The 22,757-nt window shown below is 48.7% G+C and overlaps 1 protein-coding gene across 2 annotated transcripts in view; it reads left to right on the forward strand.

Annotated features, from left to right (window-relative positions):
• Nucleotides 1–22,757, forward strand: part of LOC135896296 (probable glutamate receptor) — a 101,716-nt gene that overhangs the window by 66,605 nt on the left and 12,354 nt on the right. For both annotated transcript variants that reach the window (XM_070534833.1, XM_070534834.1), the window contains 2 exons: nt 17,437–17,598; nt 17,789–17,927. In XM_070534833.1, coding sequence (XP_070390934.1) covers nt 17,437–17,598; nt 17,789–17,927 — 301 coding nt within the window. The remainder of the gene's footprint in view (nt 1–17,436; nt 17,599–17,788; nt 17,928–22,757) is intronic.

The following is a 22,757-nucleotide window of genomic DNA, read 5'->3' on the forward strand; positions in this document are numbered from 1 at the left end:
CCCTGCGAAAATTGTCCACGTTACACATTTGCATGGTGTTTATTTTTCAAAAATAAACGTACCGCATTCTGTCTTGAACTTCAGTTTATCCAGGTTCCCCGCAACCTCTGTCCTGTCTATAGTAGCAAGGTTTCCTTGCTTTCTCGCGTCCCTTTTTTTTCTAAACCCCCCGTATTGTAACTGCGAGAGGGGCAATGCTGTTATTCATTCGTTTCGAGATTGCGTCGCTTCTATCCCCTTTCCCATTCTATCTAGTTTCCCTCTGGACTTCCATGTTAGTAGAAAGGAAAACGCTGCCGTTGCTGCGGCGGTTTTGCTGGGGATCAGCCATAATTACAGCTGTCAACAGACTAATGTGGCGACGCCTAGGAAGCTCCAGACGGCATTGTGCTCATGTGACGTGATGGAAAGGGGTCCAAACGAGTTTCTCACGTCTTCTTTCCTCTCTGCCGCACTCCATCCGTGTGCACACACGCTCTGAACTACCCCCGACGCAGCTAGAAAAGCAGCCACAGCAGCAGCAGTGGTGGCAGAGTAGAAGGAAGAGGCAAATAAAGTTCTTTAATATATCGTACAAGGAAGTACGAAAGCGGATACCATACCTGTCTAAGAACAGCTTTCCCAAAGTTGCGCGTAAAGGGGCAGCACTACGGCAGCCCTCGGCGGCTACAGCTGGCGCTGCTTCACTGTAACGGTAGAAGGCGCCATTGACCTCCGAATTGCTGGCCTCGAGGGACTCGTCTCCCGAAACGAAGCCTTTACGTCAAACACACCACTCACAGACACACTGCTAGCTAGATGGCGTGTGCAGCGCCTCGCAACAGGCGTCGGACACGCGCTCTTGGAGCGGCACGATTCTATCGAGCGCTCACAAAAAAAAAGAGTCCCGCATTCGCCCGAAAGGCGAAGCACCGATTGCCGATAGCAGTTTAGTAGATATCTACACTAAGTAAGGATTGTGGTTTTATCGGCCATATCAAGCTGTAAACATTCGCTTACTAACCAAGTTAACAATGATGTGCAAGTGCGATTGAAGAACGACGTAGAAACAAACAAACAGAAGGAGTGAGAGAGAGACAGAAGCAACTTTATTTGCCACTGCAGGGTTGAAAGTTAGGGCAGGTAGGCCTAGTGAGACGGTGTTTTCCCCCCTCTTCGTTCGGTGGTGCTTGCACATTGTATAATGGATTCAAACCAGCAAGCCCGTCAACGTGTTTTAAAAAAAAGTCAGCAAGCACAATGTTACGCGGGCACAGGCAAACATGAACACATTTCGCTCGGTTAGCGCGGAAATTTGTTGTTAAAATGCTGGAGTGAGGACTCGTGGCAGCTTCAGCGATCGAGTTCACCCTCGTGCGTCTCTCACTTCAATGCGAATGAAACGTCGAACGCACATTGCGCACCAAGCTACCGGCACTACGCACATTCTGCAAACATCGCAGATCCCTTTCAAGATGAGGCATGCGCGGGCGCGCTCTTTGGCAACGTTGCAGATCGCTTTCAATATACGGCACCCGCGCGGCTGCGCCGTAAGCAGCAGCCATCGGAGAACGCTACTACTCCTTCGCCTCACCCTCGTGCCTCGTGTGCGACAGTAGAGGGTGCGCTTCTGGCCCGCCTTGCTTGCTCCAAGACGCGAGACTGAGTCGCGTTCGCCCGCTCATCCTCGCACGCTTTCGCTCACGCATACAGCATATGGCACGCAGCGACGATTTTATCAACCTTGGACTTTACACAGAACGTCGCGGCGACACCGACGGCAGAAATGTGCCTGGACTGTCGACATAGTCGTTATCGCAATAAAAGAAAGAAGCTCGAGCCATGGTATCCGGTAAGGGCCCCGTGACCTAACTTCTTTTTCTTAACCACAGAGCTCCAACATCATTGTTAATTTCGTTACACAAATTTTACAATGCAATTTCAGAGGATTTCTCCTCAACTTCGACGATATATCAGACAACTTCCACATAAATTTAACCCAAAGATGGTTCGTGTTGAAAAAAAAAAGAGATTTAAAACCTACATGCCATTTTTTGCATACATCGTGATGATCGCCATACAGTAGCATAGCAGTAGCCGTCAAGTACGTAGCTTGTAAGCATTTAATCTTTCTGACGGCCCTCGAAGCAGTATCGGTCCGAGTAATTCTATTCAATAAATTGGTGACTGTGTGCTCGATATACATTCCACCGGATTACCACCTCAGCAAGACAGAATTCTATAGCCTATAGGAAGGAGGAAGACGAAGTGATTCTTTGATAGAACGCTTGTGCTTTTGTCTCCGCTTTTTCGCTTTGTTTCCCTGCATTTCTGGGAGCTGCCGCTCCCTCCTTGCGGTAATGGATGAAGAAATCTCCGCGGACTTTCCTGGTGTGCAGCCGTCAGGTCGGCTAACGTCCAGGAAACGTGGAAGTGCGTCAAGCGATACCGACAGCGAGGCCACTGAGATATGTTCGGACAGCTACGACTCGTCGGACGATGACTTCCAGGTCGTGATGAGTAGATCAGCGAACAGAAGACTACTGCAGGCATCTTCGTCGCCAAGTGCTTCTACCGTGAAGAGTGCACCGCTGCGCTGGCCGCACACTGTGCTCTTTATGCCCGTGGACCCGGCGACCAATTTGCGGCTCCTCAACAGGCAGGTCCTCTCTTCCTTACTCGAGAGAATCGCACCAAATGAGATTAAAGACGTGCGAATAAACCCGCGGGAAAATGTCCTGGCAGTTGATGTGCAACATCGTAGTGCCCTACAACACCTACGAAATATAACTGATATCGACAACGTAAAGGTGCGATCAATGATCCCTACAGGCGGCGATGGTACTGCGGGCGTCATTTATGACGTCGACGTTGCCATTCCTAATGACGACTTGCCAACGCTGATAAAGCCAACGACAGAAGGCAATTCCATTACAAGAATTTCCAGATTGGGAAACACACGCTGTGTGAAAATTATGTTTGAAGGAGACAGCCTTCCTTCCCACGTCAAAGTAGGACATGTCCGCCATCCAGTACGACCATTCGTACCGAAGCCCCTCCAGTGTTTCAAATGTTGCAAGATTGGCCACGTGAAGGGTGTCTGCGTGAACAGTGTAGTGTGCCCGCGGTGCTCTGAGTCCCATTCAGAAGACGCCTGCAGCACACATGTTCTAAAGTGCCCGAACTGCAGTGGTCCTCACAAGGCCTCATCAAAGGATTGCCCGCGGATGCGGAAGGAATTCTCAATTCTAAAACGCATGGTACGCGACAATTCGACGCATCGAGAGGCTGCTACCGCTGTTCGGCGACGTCGGCATCGACACCGAAAACGTTCAAGAAATTCCGCAACTGAAGATAGGTACACGCCAGCTACAGTCAGAAGGGCTGCCGCATCTCCGCACTGCGCCACCAAGACAGATACAAGGAAAGCGAACAAAGAAGAGAGCCTCGCCCGTCCTGAAGAATGGCCTGAGCTACCGAGGGCACACCTCCCTGCTAAGATACCTCAAAACGCACCGGCTTCAACGGCTTCTGCCACTGTTGAAGCGACGCTGGCTGATGATCTCCAGGTCATCAACATTCTGCGGTCGCTCATGAGTGCCATTCGCGGTATACTTACCAACATGAAGTCTTCGTCTGCGCAAAGCGCACTACAGGTGCTGGACACTTTGAGTCCAGTACTTGCAGCTCTTGGTTAAAATCATGGCTCTCCAGAAGCCGTCGTTTCGTGACGAAGTCCGAAACGCGTCGATATTTCAGTGGAACGCCAGAGGACTGAAGTCACGCATGTCGGACTTTCGACAGTTTGTGTTCACGAATAAGTTCCCAGTCATCGTCATCTGCGAGCCCCTATCAGATAACATCAGACTGTCCGGGTATGAATGTTTCATGTCCGCCACCCACGGAGAATGCAGCAAGATCATCATATTCATGCGACGTGATCTTACGTATGTCCATCACCCAGTGTCGCCTGACCAAGAAAACCAATACGTCTGTCTGACAGTGAAGAAAGGCAAGCTCACTTTCACATTAATTGGAGCCTACATATCGCCCTCAAGTCGGTTGGACTGCGAGAGATTACGGCGAATCACCACAGCGACTCCGCAGCCTTTGGTGATGACTGGAGATTTTAATGCCCACCACCATCTCTGGGGAAGTTCTAAGATAAACTCGAGAGGCAGAAGATTAGTGTCATTTGCCTCCGAACAAGAACTATGCTTGTTAAATGATGGAAGCCCCACCTTTCTACGTGGAACTGCCTACTGTAGCTGCCTGGACCTGACCTTTGTTTCACGCTCCTTCACTAGAAAGGTCAGGTGGTTTCCGGATATTGAAACGCGGGGAAGTGACCACCTACCCACTTACCTTAGGGTTGAAGGGTTGACGGACTCCAGGTTAGCCGCCATCACACAATGCATCGACTGGCCAATGTTCAAGTCAATTGTCGAAGACGGCTGTCATGATGACTTGGCCACTAGCCTAGAGGACATCATAAAAGGTGCCCTAGAGGCTGCGAAACATTCACTTCCGAGAACGTCCACACGCACCGAATACGACATTGAGCTAGAGAAGCTTCGTGCAATTCGTCGTCGTGCAGAGCGAAGATGCAGGCGCACGAAGTCTGTAAATGACTTCAGGTTGGCCAGAAGAACTCAAAAGAAAATTCAGCGTCGTATGGACAAACTTGCATCACAAAGATGGAAATCATTCTGCGAATCTTTGGATCCACGAAAACCATTGTCTCACATATGGAGAACTGTTCGTGGTCTCCGTGGAACCCCTCAGCAGCGCCACCCTTTCAAATCTTTGGCCCTTCACCAACAATGCAGCGAGATTGATGTAGCGGAAGCTTTCTGCAGGAGGATTGCTGGCGAAACTAGTTGCGCTGGAACATCGACGCTCCGCCACTCACCGATTTCACGCGACTCCCGCATGGATAGTCCTTTCTCCATGGACGAGCTCGAAGCTGCACTGGCCTTGTGCAAGCGTTCATCTTCACCAGGCCCCGACGGTATAACCTACCGTGCCCTGTGTAATCTGGGTGATGAGGCTCGAAAAGTGCTCCTGCTCCTATTCAACAGCTCCTGGCGGACAGGTACGGTTCCCCAAGAATGGAAGACCAGTCGCATAATTCCACTGCTCAAGCCTGGTAAGTCGCCTGTAGACATTGCATCATACCGACCAATTGCGCTTGCCAGTTGCATCGGAAAACTAATGGAGAGGATGGTTCTAGCACGGCTAGAATGGTACCTCGAACATTACCAGGTATACCCAGATGCAGTGGCCGGTTTCAGGCGGGGCCGTTCTTCCATAGACAACGTTATCGACTTGGTGACGTACGTCGAGCACCAGAAGTCCTGCAAAAGATTATCTGCTGCCCTGTTTCTGGATGTTAAAGGAGCGTACGATAACGTAACGCACGAAGCGATTTTGAACGCGTTAGAGGCAGTAGGACTTGGCGGCAAAGTATATATTTGGATACGTAGCTATCTACATACGAGATCCTTTTTCGTACTTACCGAGGATGGCCCGACCTCCCAGCATTACAGTAACCGTGGGGTGCCTCAGGGCGGAGTACTCAGCCCAACGCTCTTCAGTCTAACACTCATTGGACTCACCGACATCCTGCCAGGCATTGTTAGGCTCTCCATCTATGCCGACGACATTTGCATTTGGACGTCGGCTGTGACGCGACTGCAGCTTCGCGCGCGGCTTCAAAAGTCAGCTACTTTGACATCATCCTACCTTCGAGAACAAGGACTTCATATATCATACGAGAAGTGCGCAGCGGTGGCATTTACCAGGAAATCAATGTCGCCATACGTGATATCCGTCGACAGACACATGATCTCGTACAGCACGAGTCACAGATTTTTAGGGGTGGTCCTTGACAAAAATCTCTCCTGGACCCCTCATGTGAATTATGTGAAAAAACGCCTGACAGGAATTTGCCATATGTTTAAGTTCCTTGCAGGAAAGACCTGGGGAGTGCCAATACACTCTATGCTGCAACTGTACAGGGTCCTCTTTATTGGATTCCTGCGATACAGCCTACCTGTCATGTCCAACACCTGCAGAACTAACCTGAACATAATCCAAAGCATCCAAGCCCAAGCACTCAAGATATGTCTCGGTCTACCGCGGAGTGCGTCAACGACTGAAGTTATTGCAGTGGCTCAGGATTTCACTATTAGAACTCACATTAGCATTGAAACAATGCGTGTGCACCTAAGACACTTCGCCCGGAACCCTACCCACCATCTAGCAAGTCTCCCAGTGGATAGGCCCCACACGACATTCAGTGCGACTGTCTTCGCGCACCGTGACTCTTTCAGGTCAGGTTACACACCTGCGGCAAGGCCTTCTATTCCTCCATGGTGTATGCGCCGTACTCAAGTGAACCTTACAGTCCCAGGACTTCAGAAAAAGTCGGACTTGCCATCATCAGCGCTCAAGCAACTAACTTTATTTCTCTTGTACGAGAAATACAGTGACTGCACACACGTCTACACTGATGGATCAACTACATCAACCAGTTCCAGCGGCGCTGTAGTTATACCAGCAATGAGAATAACCAAGCGGTTCAAGACTTCCCATGTCACTACGTCTACAGCTGCAGAGCTCGCGGCTCTCCGCGACGCGCTTCAAGTGATAAATACTGAAAGTCCTAGAAAATGGGCAGTCTTCTGCGATTCCAGGCCGGCCTTGCAATGTGTGCATTCATTTCTCCGACATGGAACTCGCGATCAGCTCACGTGCGAAATCGCGGAACTTGTCCATCACTTAGGAGAAAAAGGCCATGATATCTCTTTTCAGTGGATACCAGGTCATTGCGGTATCATTGGTAATAAAGACGCCGATAAAGCAGCTCGGACGTCAAACCAAGAAGACCGCTGCGTCCCCATTCCGCTCTCAAGGACCGACGCCGCGAGACAACTTGGCATTCTGGCACGCACGATCTCCTTAGCAGAGTGGAATAATGTACATACAAGACGCACAAGACTGCACCGACTAAACCCATCACTTCAACTCAGACCTCCAGCCGGTGTGCACCGGCGTGAAGCGTCTCTTCTGTGTCGGTTATGGCTTGGAGTGGCCTTCACGAATGCCTACTCAGCACTAATTGGAATGGCTGATAGTCCTGCATGTGATGTTTGCGCATGCGAGGAGAACATTGACCACATATTGTGCCATTGTCCTCAATTTCAAGCCCAAAGACAGTATTTGTCCGACACATTGCGGAAACTAGACGATCGTCCTCTGAGTGAACAGACAATATTAGAGCACCGTCCCGACCGATCATCGGCTCAGAAGGCAGTGAAGGCACTTTTGTGCTTTCTCAGAACTTCTGGTTTGCTCGAGCGACTTTAACTGAAGTGCTGTCCGTACGCGTACCTACACCTTCTCTCTCCCTTCTTTCTCTTCCCCTTCTCCCTTCCCCCAGTGTAGGGTAGCCAACCAGACTATTGACTGGTTAACATCCCTGCCTTCCTGTATTCTTCTCTCTCTCTATAGCCTTGTTGATTACCGCCCTTAAACTTACGTTGGCGCTGGTGACTTCAACGCCTGTTACAGCCTGTGGTTAGACTCGGTGTGTCTCGAGGGATCGACGAATAGATAACTTTGTAGTGACTTCCATTGCTTGCCTGTTCAATCAGAAAGAACCACCCTATTACCACATTCATCGCAATTCCTATTATTCGGTAGATTTAACGATTGACTCAGCGGCTCTTTTTGTCCACTTGGAGTGGAGCGCCATAAAAAAATCCTGTTGTAAGTGACTTCTTCCATGTCTAGCTAAACTTATGTATTTAGATGAAAACTACTATCGGCTAATTGGGAGTGCTTCAAAAGATTAACATACTTGACACGAGATTTTACCAAGGATTTTAGCATAGAGTGCTCACTAGTGCATTTTACTTCTTTTGTTATAGACTCTGCAAAGAAATGCTTTCTTCAAGCAAAGGGTAACTCATCGAACAGACGGGTTCCCTGGTGGAATAATGACTGCTAGCAGGTGCGAAAGAGTAAAATAAAGCATGGAGCGTATTGTACAGATTTCCAACTGCTGAAAATATCCTTGAGGGTAAACATGTAAATTCACAGGCAGGTGGACGCGAATACAAGGAGGGCAAGCTGGAGTATGTTTCTTTCATACACAAGCTCTTACACATACGAGTCGAAAGTACGGAATTGTGTAAAAAGGCTTAATGAACACTCAGTCCAGTCATTACACATGATTGATGACCAAGGGAACACATTGAGAGACCAGGTTGACGTTGTTGACGAACTCTTCGAGGGCGTATATAGAGTTGACTTTTGTTTGTTTGGTTGGTTTTGTTTTAAGTAGCGAAGTGGTTGGCGATATAAAACACCGTGACGGGTTGGTTGACTGTGGAAAGGGTGTAGTGTATCGCATTCACCTGTCTTGCGGGAAATGGTGTATCGGTGAAACTGGATGGTGTTTCAATAATGTTTCAATAACCGATTAATGGACCACAGAGCTACTTTGAAAGGGTAGCCGTCGTCTAATCTATGCCTACATTGTAAAGCATGTAAGTGCAATGCATTGCTCAAAAACTAAGGAGCTGTGAAGACGCAAAGATAGGATAGTGAGGGAGATTGCTGAATCATTCTTTATTCTTAAGTCCGGTGACACGTGCATGGCGAGGCAGTCAGTGAGTCTGCGATAACTAAAAATTGATTATTTAATAACTAATCTTTAAGGTGGCCCGCGGGTTCGTTCGAGGGTTCATATTTGGCGTGTTTTTTAAGAATAAACCACTGTCGCTAGTCAGCGCTTGTACGTGATTTCCAACTTGTCCCTGTTAGTTCGCGCCATTCTTCTTCGAGTTAGTTTTAAGGTTTCTTCAAGATGTAGGGATATTGCGAGTTATCAGCTGCCTAGACTCGTGGCGTATCATCAATCCAGGCTGCTGCTGTGATAGTATTTTCAGAGAGCACGTGCCCAGCCCTAGCATTCAAGGACCCTGTTGAGGCACCAGTAGTACTTTCAACTACACATTTTATTATATCTTCCCTTCCTAGCAACGCATTTATAGTCATACTCACATCTCTAGTTATTGTGATTAGGTTAATATTGATATGTTTTACGGAAGTTACAGTGACTGATTTTAGGTCTATTTACAGCCATGCCAAATAAATACTTTTCGTCACATTCTGAGGCTTTTGCTCTACGATCACGCCGACAAGGCAGCTAGCCTTAACGGATACAGCCAGCTCTCCGCGAGGCGGTGCAGGCAGCGAAGCGGTGCAGGCAGGCCTGCCTGTACAGGCAGTCCCACGCTTGCGTTTTCCCGTCTCTGCGCGGGACTGCAGCGACGACACGTGCGTTCATCGAAAGCGAAGCCATACCCCAAGTCGCAACTGTGGAAGGTATGGACTTAACCCAGGAATATCTCAACGGTGCTGGCTGGATCACCGCCCTCAGCAACCGTAAAAAGCCGGAGACGAAGAGGCCACCATTACGAGATGGCAAACGTGGCACTTTTAACAAGCCGGCTGGCTACCGCACTGCCAAGGGACCGGCTAAAAGTCTGTTGTCGCAAGTAACGGCAGCTTCGCGACTTCCAAAGCTCCCCAAGGAACAGATCAAGATTATCGTGCGCCCCAAGGGAGGCCTCGACGTATCAAAAGCCGACGTAGTATTGCGCGCTCAAGCCCTGGCCATGGCGGCGGCCCTGCCTGAGCATCAAGCGAAGGAAGATAACGTGTGCCCAAACAAGGTACAGAATATTCTAATCATGTCTACTCCGCACGCCTCTAATGCGGGGGCCTATGCGAGACTAAATAAAATCCATACTAAGTACGGCACCTACGAAGCATCGGCGTACGTCGCCGCCCCCGAAGATACGTGCAAAGGCGTAAAAAAGGCACATCGACCCCGGTTACGACGAAGGCACGCTTAGAAACATGATTGTGAACGAAAGAAATACCATGGCACTAGAAGCCAGACGAATCAAGAAGTCGCACGTAGTCGTGATTTTATTCAGAGGCATGCGTGTGCCCAACCACTTGATCTGCGGCATGGCCTTGCTTTCATGTTCTCTATACCGACGCCAAGTCGACGTTTGCCATGCTTGCGGCCACGTAGCCCGCCAGCCGACGTTTGCATCAGCAGCAACGAAAAGAAAAGTAAATGTCATGGTTGCGGAAAAGCAAAAGCGGACGACGAGGATCATCAATGCGCCCCAATGTGCGAGGCGTGCGGCGGGCCCCACGTCCCCGGGGACCGAACGTGCAAAATACGCTATGAAATCCCACGCATCGTACGACGCCGACGCCGAAGACGCCGACAAAGAGCAAGGAAGGCACAACTGGACGAAGAGTCTGACGTCACCGACGCAATTGGCGACATCTCGTTGGCTGCACCAGCTGCGCGGAGCGGCTCCATCCTCAGTACCCGATCTCAATCCGGAGGGCGCTCAAGCTCGAGAAGGAGAGAATCCAAACCGAGGCAAGGAGAACGCTCCTCCAGATCGAGATCCCAGTCTCGCTCCCAGTCCGTCAAGCGGGCCATGTAAGCCGACGTCAAGGGAGCGACGCAGCCGTCTGCGAAGATGAACGCATAAAGCAAAAAACCGACAGGTGAGGCCCAGCCAGAGCATAGGGTCGATCCCCGTATCCAAGCGCTCGCGGAAAATAGGGAATTTAGACGCGAGCTCGCAGTGCTTAAGGAATCCTTTAAGAGCATGAAAAGAAAACTCATCAACCGGCACGAGGTTAGCAACAGTAACCCAGGTCCGTTAGCCAGACAGTCGAAACGCAAGACACTCAACCGGGAACCTGTTAGCGACACGGAGCAGGAAGAAGAGGGTGATGTAACCGAGGTCAACGAGACCCCGTCCGCCGCTTCGGCTTCCCCAGTCAAAAACGAGGGTAAATTGGAAAAGACCCTGAGTAGGAATATAGACATGCTCTCCGCAATAGAGTTGAGAGTAACGCTACTAGAAAGACCTAGGGCTCAGCCCAAAAGTAGACAAACAGCACATACTGAACCGCTCCCGACCGGATCAAATCATGACGCGGGCGCCAGAGGTTTCCAGAATTTCAGAGTAAACAAGATGGCGATCAGAAATAATAATACCGTTAAAATTTGGCAGTGGAACTGCGCTAGCTTCCAGAGGCGCAAGGCTCCGTTAGGTCAGCTCGTCAGATCGGTGACAGACAAGGCACAAGTCATTTTATTGCAGGAGACGCTCGCGGAGAAGGAAGACGCTCTGTTGGGGTATCGCGCAGTAGCGTACAAAGGCGAGACGGGGAGAGGCATCGCCGCCTTAGTTAAGAGTGTCTGCTTTGTGGAGCACACCATTCCAAAATATCGTAGTGGACTAGAAGCACAACTGATCGAGCTCGTGCCCAGTAGATCGAGTAACGCGAATGTCTTTATTCTTAATGTCTACAGTTCGCCTGCAGATAGGAACAGAGACTTTAATGCACCATTCCTTTCCGCATACAGGGCAGCCAGAAACGCGCCCCTCTTAATTGCGGGGGAGTTCAACGCTCCGAACACGGAATGGGGATACGGCTTCAACCGCAAGAAGGGCACAAACTGAGCCGGATGTGCAGCCGATTTTAACCTCACGCTTGTTACAGATATTCACATACTATAACTAGGACGCAAAACCACTGAAAGCAGCAAATACGCTGCCACACCAACCCTACCGAGCCCACGACAAAGCATTTCCTATTAAGGCCTATGAACAACAGTGTGAACGCAGATAATGTTGAAGCCATCTATGTCTACTGAGTCGATCATAGAACAATCGTGAATGCTGTGCAATAAATTAAAGTCGGTAACATGAAGCAATTGCAATGAAAAATTAAGGAAGCGTCACAAGCCTGTAAAACGTTAAGGCAAAAGCGTGATCGCACACTTGGCACATTTTTGTCATGGTTAAGATACGTTTCTGAAGAACTGTGGCAACTGTCCATCCTCATCAAGATCACTGAAGCTCACCGAAATCGCTGCACCTACTGGTAGTCGGCCAGCGCCGTCAGCGCCTTCCCAGGGTGAGGGGCTGTGTAGAAACGCTGGCATGATAAGCGGCGTCAGAGCCAGCAGTGGAACACGACGACGGCGACGAAAGCGCAAGTTGAGGCACAGGCGCCTCTCTGTGGCAAAGGGACGTGTGCAATCAGGCACCTCCAAGACACCTAAGGCTTTGCCTTAGAATGCTCGTAGGGAGAGCGATATTTCGCTACCGCGAAAGCAGTAATTGTCCGGCCGCATCAAGGACGTTTGTTTGTGTACTATTTATGCTTTCGATAACACAAAGTTTGCATTTGTGTAAACGAAAAGAATCAGAAGTGCTTTTACAAAAAGTTCAATAAAACATTACAACTGTTTTTTTTTTTGCTAAGGTAAGTAAACTTGAGTTTTGCACAGAATGCCTTACTGCCACCGAGCGTGAGCCACGCATGATAACGGGCTCCGTCGGAGCAGCTACAGCGGCCATGCTTGGTCGCGTAAACAGGGCTATTGGATCGGACAACGAGTACCGGGTCGTAATGCCTACTTTGCCTACAGGTTGTTTGGATTTAAAGACCATTTTCCTGCACGGGGACATCAGCGCCCGCCCATACCAGGTGGAAAATTTTCGTGACGCGCTGGCTCCGCTTTCGCTTATGCCGGAAGTGATCGCCTCAGGGGCGTACCGCATGAATCATGTGTGGGCGGTTACATTCAAGGATGCCGGCGCCGTGAAGAAGATTGTTAACATCGGTGAGCTGAAAGGGGAAAATGCGAGATGTCTCGTGATCTACCCTGCAGACCCGGATGTCCGAATGAAACTGCACTGGCTCCTTCATAGCATACCGGACGAGGACGTGCGTCTTGCCTTATCCTCATTTTGGAAGGGGACGGACGTCTCAAGAGAGCTGCGGCCCGCAGGGCGTGTCTGATAAGGGGTCAGTTACGAGGCTGGTGACCCTGAAGTTGAACGCTGTCGTGAAGCTCGACGACCTGCCGCACCAAGTGAACGTAGCTGGAGAGCTGGCGCTTGTGGTCGTGTTGGGCAGGCCACCCCCGTGCCTTCGCTGCCGTGGCGCAGGTCATATTCGGTGCGACTGTCTAAATTCCACGGCGTGGTTCGTGCCGTCGCCACAACCCTACCTGTTCCCGCGGCACCAACCAGCGAATATGCACTTGACGCCATTGCCCACTGTGCCTACGCAAGGAAAATTGCCCGTGACCGCCTTCTGAAATCCCAAGAGAGTCAAAGGCGTTTGTACGACCAGCGACACAGAGATGTGCACTTCCCGCCTGGTTTTTCGGTGCTTCTATGGTCTCCGTCGCGTCAGGTCGGCCTGTCAGAAAAACTCCTGTCTCGTTAGACAGGCCCATACCGAGGGCTTCGTGCCGTGACTCCCGTTATCTACGATATCGCCCCTGACGCCCCATCTGCTTCCCAGTCCAGTGATATCGTGCACGTTACACGACTGAAGCAGTATCACCCTCCAAGTGACGACATTTAGACGCTCCGGCGCGTCGCTTCTGCCACCGAAGGATTATGCTACACGCGTGTGGTATTTGATTGTTCGAACGAAGCGTGTGGGCGCCATCACTCGAGAAAAGAGGAGGAAGAATGAACTGGACTCGCGCTGTGAATCTAACCGGTGAGCGCTTCAAGCGCTGTTGTAAATATAACCTGTAAATAGTTGCTCGTCTTAATGACTCGCCCTTCGCGTAAAAATATTAATAAGGAAGTGAGTAGGGGGGGGGAGGGTATTCACCGACGCCATCGACGTCGCTGTATTGTCGTACAGAGAGCACGGTAAAAAGCTGCGCGTTATGTAGATTCGCTTTTTTCGAGCAGCTCAGTGAAAGCTGGTAATAGGACTACAATATGGCACACGTGACCTCATGTGAAAACTGCCGATAGTTGCAGCGACTTAGCTACGCTGTAGTGAGGAGGCCCCCCACTATAGTCACGACACTATTGTGACGGGGAAGCAGCAGCCTGCCGGAACCTTTGCAATTTCGAATAGTGGCGGCGCTATAAAGCGTTGCTCTCGTAACTGCGAGTTCATCTGTTCGAGTAGAGTGTTGGATAGACTTTTAACGCGAAGTTTTCTTCGCCTTTTCCTTCCACTTTTCCATTGCTGCTGCTGCTGCTGCTGCTGCTGCGGCTGCTGTGGCCGGGGGTGAAACGAAAAACGCTCATGCACTTTGATATAGGGACACGTTAAAGAACACCACGGTGCCAAAATTAATGTGGAGGGCGCCACTACGGCCTGCCTCATAATCTGATTGTGGTTTTCGCACGTACAGCCCCACAATGCGATTCAAGTATAATGCTGCTGACACGATGCGATGTGCCATGTGAGGCAGTGACAATCCTCAACCCTCTTAGAAGTTATGAAATATGTCGCAGAACAATGCCTCAAGCAAACATCTCACCTTTTGTGTTTTGTGCGCTACGCAGACAAACAGCCGTGGTGCACGCAAGCTAACGTTTAACAACCACTCACGACTCTTGTGCCGGACAAAACGTTGAAGAAATTATATATTCGCCGTCAACATCAGCGCTAATTATCGTCAATAAAAGCAACCAGCATAGAAAGCTTCGCTTACACCGACTGCCACAGTGCCTAGGATCTGCATTTCTTTTTTGGAATATTGTTGCAATCTGAAAATTTCGCCTATCTTTGCAACTTTCAGATTGAATGCACCGCCATTCAGTTTTCGAATGAATGCGTAAATGACGCTGAACCTGAAACTGGTATTAGTGACGCTGGCCAAACGTTGAGAGCGCCGACATCCGACCGCGAAGCGTATATATATTAAGGTACTGTGCGCTGCAGTGACAGCGGCGCACATTAGTACAACTAGGGCAACTCTGAGCACATAACATCTGGTGGAATGAAAAGGGCGCTATCACTTTACACTCTAAGAAAAAAAGGACTAAAAGGGGTAGGGCGGTTAGTCCTTTTGAGGACCAACTGATTTGCCACAACCATTAGTCCTTTTGGGGACGAACTGACATGGGATGAACTGTTACTCGCCATGCGCTTACTCCGGGTACTAACAGTTCCCCCTGCCCGATGGTCCTCAAGGGAGTAACTGTAATTCGTTCCGATGCTCCGCAAAGGTGGAATTAATTAAATTAGGCATTTATACCCTAATAAAAGAATTAATGAGCTAAAAAAACGCACCCGAGAGCAGAATTCGAACTCACGTCCTCTCGATTACAAGTCAGGTACTCTAACCACTTCACCACGCCGCTTTTGGTTTTATTACCGGCTTGGCAAAAAAAAAAAATACAATGTGACTATTACATGGCCATAAAAACCACCTAGTCAATGCCGGATCAGTGTGGTGTGATAAGAACGATGTAGGCTAGTCACTTTGTCCAAAGCACTTAGCCAATCAGGAGGATCCCTCTGTGCACAGAAAAATTCGCGTATATATAACACACTTTCAATGAAGTATTCATGTGCTGGGGCCTGAACAATGCGCTCATGTCCAATATCCATACGCGTTCGCCACACACTGTGCATGCACAGAAGCATTAGCATATTGACAGGCACTCCCTCTGGTTCTGCGCATGGCAGGAAGCGTATCGCTTGATCAAGACGGGATATTTAGAAAAGGTTAAGCATGGGAACGCAAGTGCGGCAATATGCAACCTCTGCAGTGAGATTCTAACGTTGAGTGTACTTGCAACCATACGCGACTGCGAAAAGAAATCAGCCCGAGTATTTTTAGGGTGATTTAAACTGAGGCACTACGCCATGTATACGTGTAGCGAGCTCAAACGGGGCACCGAAGACGACAGAGAAGGGCAATTTCTCTGTCGCTTAGCGTGTGCCGTTTGACCTACACATCGCTTCAGTTCGCAACCTCCTTGGAACGGAAAGCACTTAGGTACTATTGACCAAGAAAATCTAGCCGTCTATCAATGACTTGGACGTTTAATGTGTATCGCTCGCTCACTTATGGGGTACGCACGAAGGTTCATGCCTCTTCACATTCCAGTTTTAAGTGTCACGTAATTTTCTCACGAAGAGGCAAGGTGCTGCTTTGCATGTAGCTCAATAGAGAATGCACGAACTTCGAACCATTCACGATTTATAGACAATACCGTTTTCGCCGCATCGCTCCATGACACGGACGAAAACAGCGAAGTGCCTGGGGAGTAACTGTTATCGTTCGTCCTCCCATTGCTCTCTTTTCGAGCAGGGACTAAGCACTTACTCTCCGAAATTTGCACACGGCACGCACATTCATGCAGTTAGTCCTTTGAGGGACGAAAGCACCATTTTTAGGACTAACGGCGCCGTTACTCCCGTTTTCCCCGGGATTTTTCTTAGAGATTATTCATAGCGTACATTGCTATAGCAATGTACGCTATTATGAAGGGGACCCTCCCCAAAGTGAGTGCCTACTTATGAACTTTTATTTGTTAACCTTTCTTTTTTCAGTGCGTCCTCCTTGCGAGGCACCACAAGGCGACCAGCCGAGACATGACGCCACGAGTAGAGAGCCTAACGGAACCATCGCACGCGCGCCTGCGTGATTGATCGTGTGTGGTTACGATGGTCGCCGACGTGAACCGCAATGTTGCGATGGATCCATCCATCCGCCTGTAGCCTGACAAACAGGCGCAAGGCGTAATACGTATAGTGAAAAAGGGCGCGGTTGGGCATTGATTGTCTAGCTTTGTTTCTTGGCTTCTTACGATTCTGTACGCTTGCTACCTAGCGGCCGCCTTATGTATATTGAATGCCTATGAAGGCTCTGAATTACCGTGTTGCTTTTCTCCAAATTACAGGATAACGAACGTTGTGCCAAAGTATGCTATTTCCGTCTCGTACATTAGAACAATCGCTATATAGCACAGTAGCACCTCCAGAAAACCGTGGTCGCGCATCAATAATTGAGACAATAACATTTTGGGCCACGTCATTATGCCTTTTCGCGTATCTGGAGAATTGAGCGCCTTCGCATAAGCCTCCGAATAGTACACAAGAGGATTGGTTGTATTCTGCAGACGTCTCATTACGCGACTTTAGGACCTAAATGTGCTACATTCTTGAATATCCCTTTGTAAAGTTAATGTATTTTCTAAGTCTGTTGAAGTCTAGTGTTCCCCGTGCTTCTATTCGAAATCACCCCATTTTAGAATTCCCCAATTAAGCTTAGGGAGTATAGTTCATCAATCCCGTTGTCCCTTTGTTATGAATTATAATTATGTCAACATTATTTCAACTCTAAGGTGCGTTTTAGAGAAAAGAAGCATTGCCAACTGTTTATGAGGCATACTTTTACCTTCAGTTTTTCCTCTCTCAAGTGTTTACGGCGAGAACGGGAACGTGATGAACTTGCTTTCACGGTCTTCTGATGCTCTATACCATAAACGTGTTACGTTTGAAGTACGCCTCATGCCACGGCTCTAGGATGGTTGTTGCCCTTGCCTGTGCCATCTGTTGCAGGAGTCAGACATATCGGTGCACCCGGTGATACCGACAGCCGACCCCCTTACGGTAGGCACCCCACTACCAGCCTATGCTTTCTCCAATCCACGCTTCTTTGCCGGCACGCCAAATGCGTACTTGACCAGCGTGTTTGGATACTTGATGAGCTTTGAACTCGAGGTGAGAACACCAGTGGTTATGTAGGTTAGATGAACTCTCAGACTTCTCAGCTAAGCATACAACTATTTGTGTGTGCTCGGAAGCATTAATTTCTCATCTTAATAATGCGAATTTCTCACCAGATCTGCTTCTGTGCGTGTCATAGCTGACGAAGGTCCTGCACAGTTTTAAGCAATCGGTTTATATGCAGGTTTGGTTGGGCCTGCTGGTCTGTTGGCCCTTGGTCAGCTTCTTTATCTCCATCATCGAAGTGGTGCGGTGTCGAGCTCGCTTCAATGACATCATCGTCGATAACCTCTTCGACATCCTTGGGATTATGATGTTTGAAGGCGAGCTATATTTTATTAAGCACTGATCATTAACGCAGTGATCATTATTAAGCACTGACCAATAAGGCTGCAATGTTATATTTCACCCATGACGCATTCAAGCGGGAAACCAGCTCATTTCTTCTGATGGAAAAACTCCCAACAAACTGCAAGCCACTAGATATGAAAACGAAAACCACAACGCATTTGAAATTAACCTAAATTTCATGTTATCCTGTTATTATGTGGCTTTTTCTTGCGGCCCTACACGCGAACGCGCTTTCATCGTCGCTTACACAGAGCACATAAGTCCCGTTCTGTCTGCGCTGGCGCCTTATACGTGTTTCGGGCCAGTAAATCCCCAAGCACACGAGTGTTTTTACACTCGGCCCCCATGGCTATGCGGCTGACATCCCAGGACTTGAGTCCGCGATCTCGTGTTCAGCACCGCAATGGAATAGTCACTGATCTTCTGTGGCAAGTTTAGCTTTAACGTAAGGGGCGTTTGTAAATAAGGAATGAGTACTGCATAATGAAAATGTGCAGCGTGTTTCATGTAACTTGTGCCAAGGATTTAAAAAAAGTGGTTAGCTGCAACTGAATGAAACCAACAGCATATGGTGTGCCGTCATGAGGCACTCCGTAGAGCATTTTTTACGTTCCGTTTATTTAGTTAAGTACGATGAATTGTGCAAAATCTTTAATATTCACTGTGGGGCGAAGTGCATTTGGGTGCGTTGTGGAGGTGGTTTAGAAACGACCGATCCAATTTTTTGTGGCATCGTACATGCTGCGTGGATTTTTTTTTCACTGGTTAAAGAAAGCCCGCAATATATGAAATAAAAGTACGTGACTGCGCATTTGAATAATTTTGCATATTTCATTCAAATTAGCTAATTAGGCAGAATATAAAAGATACTCCAAGGAACGCTACATGACGGTAAACCATATGCCGTTGGTTTCATTCAGCTGCGGCTAACCCCTTGTTTTTAAATCCTTGTCACAGGTTACGTGAAACACCCCGTATATACAATAACTTTTGTTTTACGCACCTACACACACGAAACTCTGAAAGCTTCTATGAAGATGGGGAATCGGCGATGGGTAAAGTCAAAGCAAAATATGGTATGCTGATGGGCGACTTCAATGCCAAGGTAGGCAAGAAGCAGACTGGAGACAAGTCAGTGGAGGAATATGGCATAGGCTCTAGGAATAGCCGGGGAGAGTTATTAGTAGAGTAACACTGTTATGGGCATCATTAAGAAGTCTGCAATAGAAGTCGGTGGTAACTCCGTTAGACAGGATGCCGGTAAGCTATCCCAGGAGATGGAAGATCTGGTCAAGAAACGCCAATGTCTGAAAGCCTCTAACCCTACAGCTAGAATAGAACTGGCAGAACTTTCCAAGTTAATCAACAAGCGTAAGACAGCTGACATAAGGAAGTATAATATGCATAGAATTTAACATGCTCTCAGGAACAGAGGAAGCCTAAAAGCAGAGAAGAAGAAACTAGGAACAGGCAAGAATCAGATGTATGCGTACACAGCCGGCAATATCATTACTAATATGGATGAGATAGTTCAAGTGGCTGAGTAGTTCTATGGACATTTATACAGTATCAGTGGCACCCACGACGATAATGGAAGAGAGAATAGTCTAGAAGAACTTGAAATCCCACAAGTAATGCCGGATTAAGTAAAGAAAACCTTGGGAGCTATGCAAAGGGGGAAGGTAGCTGGGGAGGATGAGGTAACAGCAGATTTGTTGAAGGATGGTGGGCAGATTGTTCAAGAAAAGCTGGCCACCCTGTATACACAATGCCTCATGACCTCGAGTGTACCGGAATCTTGGAAGAACGCTAACATAATCGTAATTCATAAGAAATGGGACGCCAAAGACTTGAAAAGTTATAGACCGATCAGTTTATTGTCCGTTGCCTACAAAGTCGAATAGAATCATCGAAAATAGAATCAGGAACATCTTAGACTTCTGTCAAGCAAAGGACAAGGCAGGATGCGGTAAAGGCTACTCAACGATAGACCATATTCACACTATCAATCAGGTGATAGAGAAATGTGCGGAATATAACCAACCCTTAAATATAGCTTTCATTGATTACGAGACAGCGTTTGATTCTGTCGAAACCTCAGCAGTCATTGAGGCATTACGGAATCAGGGAGTAGACGAGCCATATGTAAAAATACTGAAAGATATCTATAGCGGCTCCACAGCCACCGTAGTCCTCCATAAAGAAAGCAACAAAATCCCAATGAGGGAAGGCGTCAGGTAGGGAGATGCGATCTCTTCAATGCTGTTCACAGCGTGTTTACAGGAGGTATTCAGAGACCTGGATTAGGAAGAATTGGGGATAAAAGGTAATGGAGAATACCTTAGTAACTTGCGATTCACTGATGATATTGCCTGCTTAGTAACTCAGGGGACCAACTGCAATGCATGCTCACTGACATGGAGAGGCAAAGCAGAAGAGTGGGTCTAAAAATTAATCTGCAGAAAACTAAAGTAATGTTTAACAGTTTCGGAAGAGAACAGCAATTTACAATAGGTAGCGGGTCACTGGAAGTGGTAAGGGAATGCATCTACTTAGGGCAAGTAGTGACGGCGGATCCGGATCATGAGACGGAAATAATCAGAAGAATAAGAATGGGCTGGGGTGCGTTTGGCAGGCATTCTCAGATTATGAACAGCAGGTTGCATTTAACCCTGAAGAGAAAAGTGTATAATAGCTGTGTCTTACCAGTACTCACCTACGGGCAGAAACCTGGAGGCTTATGAAAAGGGTTCTACTTAAATTGAGGACGACGCAACGAGCTATGGAAAGAATGATGGGTGTAACGTTAAGGGATAAGAAAAAAGCAGAGTGGGTGAGGGAACAAACGTGAGTTAATGACATCTTAGTTGAAATCAAGAAAAAGAAATGGGCATGGGCAGGACATGTAATGAGGAGGGAAGATACCCGATGGTCATTAAGGGTTACGGACTGGATTCCAAGTGAAGGGACGCGTAGCAGGGGACGGCAATAAGTTAGGCGGGCGGATGAGATTAACAAGTTTCCAGGGACGACATGGCCACAATTAGTACATGACCGGGGTTCTTGGAGAAGTATGGGAGAGGCCTTTGCCCTGCAGTGGGCGTAACCAGGCTGATGATGGTGATGATGATGATGACGATGATGATGAAGCTGAGCGAGTTGGCACGTATTGCAATATTACAATAGGACGAAAAAAGACCACATGACACAACAGCTGACTAACAACTGAGTGTTTATTTTGGAAGAGAACCTTAAATGAAGAATCACGCACTCATTGCGCACTCGTACATTGCGCAGAAGTTTTGCAGTGGCAGGGCATATGAGTATTACAAAAGCTTAAGATAATTATAGCTGTTTATCCAGGAACAAACTTTCAATAGATAACAATGGAGCGGCAGGTATTACTTGTTATCAACTAGAAAGCTCACATCTTTGTGATGTATTAATGCGCAAGGCTTGATCACACACGTCGTCCAATTTGTTTCTTGTGCTCGCGTCCTGTTTCTCTTAAATAAGTAAATTTAGCTATGTCTATAAGACTAAGCGTTCGTATTTTTTTCGGCGGCCGCCAAAAGAAAAAAATCACGCGGGCTGATCCTGGTGATGGCGCAGAAAGGGTCCAAACTCAAAGGGCACCTACCCCTGTGGGCTTAGGAACCTGTAACGCGCCCATCGGAATCTTCGGGATGGGCCCACCTAAGGGGAGTGCTTAATGTGTGCTTCAACTCCGCCGCGGGTCGGCCCGGTGTTGCACCACCCTCGCGATCGACCCACGTGTGGGGAGTGCTTATCACCAGCTTCACCTCCGCCGGGGGTCGGCCCGGTGGCGTATATACAACTGCTCGTAGGTCGAGCGGGGCGTGGAACATGCGGAGACGACGGACATTTGCGTGCATGCGCGAGAGAGAGCGGGTGCGAGAGAGGAAATGTGGGGAGTTTCACTCCTTGAAAATACGACTCTGCCTAGGTACTACGGAGGAGTTTCCTGGCGCGCGTTGCAAGCGCTTGTCCCTAGGCTAGCCGACAGAAGTCGCGGGGCACGGTAGTGCTGAACTTAGCACCGCAAATTGGCGGCTCGACGCAATTATACTTATTCGATCATATTTTGACTAATGGAAACAACGGGTCATTATTTCGCATTATTGGCGGCGCCTCCAGGACATCAAAGCGGCAATGGGGACATCAAAGCTAGAAGCCGGACTGGTCCGGCCTGGTCCTGGCACGCTTCGGGGTCTGCGGCGCCTACCCACGGGCCGCCCTGCTTCCAGCTTCCATCCCCCCGCTACCGCTAGGGTGCCCCGGAGATTCTGCGCCGCCTGCTTTAATATAACCTCAGGTGCTCTCTTGAGGCCTCCGTTTGCCGGTTACATGTGCCCTCCTGGTGCAGTGCTCGTAAAAAATCCGATCTATGTTCGTGACAAAAAAAGAAAACGACTCGCCACTTATACAGCACCAGTCGGAACATTGCCCCTTCAGACCCAGCGATCACCAACCGGCGTCCACGCCCACTGTCTCACCGCGCGGGCAGCCAGCGGTGGAGCGTATAAACTAACTCGACCGCACTCCGCAATGCCTGCATGTCTAGGGGACAAACGAATACAACGCGCTCAAAGAAACCTCCTCCGTAGGGCCTAGGCTGAGTCATATATTCGAGGAGCAAAAGCCCCCAGATTTTCTCTCTCGCGTCCGCTCTTACTCGCGCCTGCGCAGAAACGTCGAGCGGCATCAAAAGCGCCACGCCCAGTTGTGCCCACTAGCAATTGTAAAAAACGTGACCCGGTGTTGTACTATCTTCGAGCCGA

This window comes from Dermacentor albipictus, chromosome 3 (genome assembly GCF_038994185.2).
Source record: "Dermacentor albipictus isolate Rhodes 1998 colony chromosome 3, USDA_Dalb.pri_finalv2, whole genome shotgun sequence".
Lineage (NCBI taxonomy): Eukaryota > Metazoa > Arthropoda > Arachnida > Ixodida > Ixodidae > Dermacentor > Dermacentor albipictus.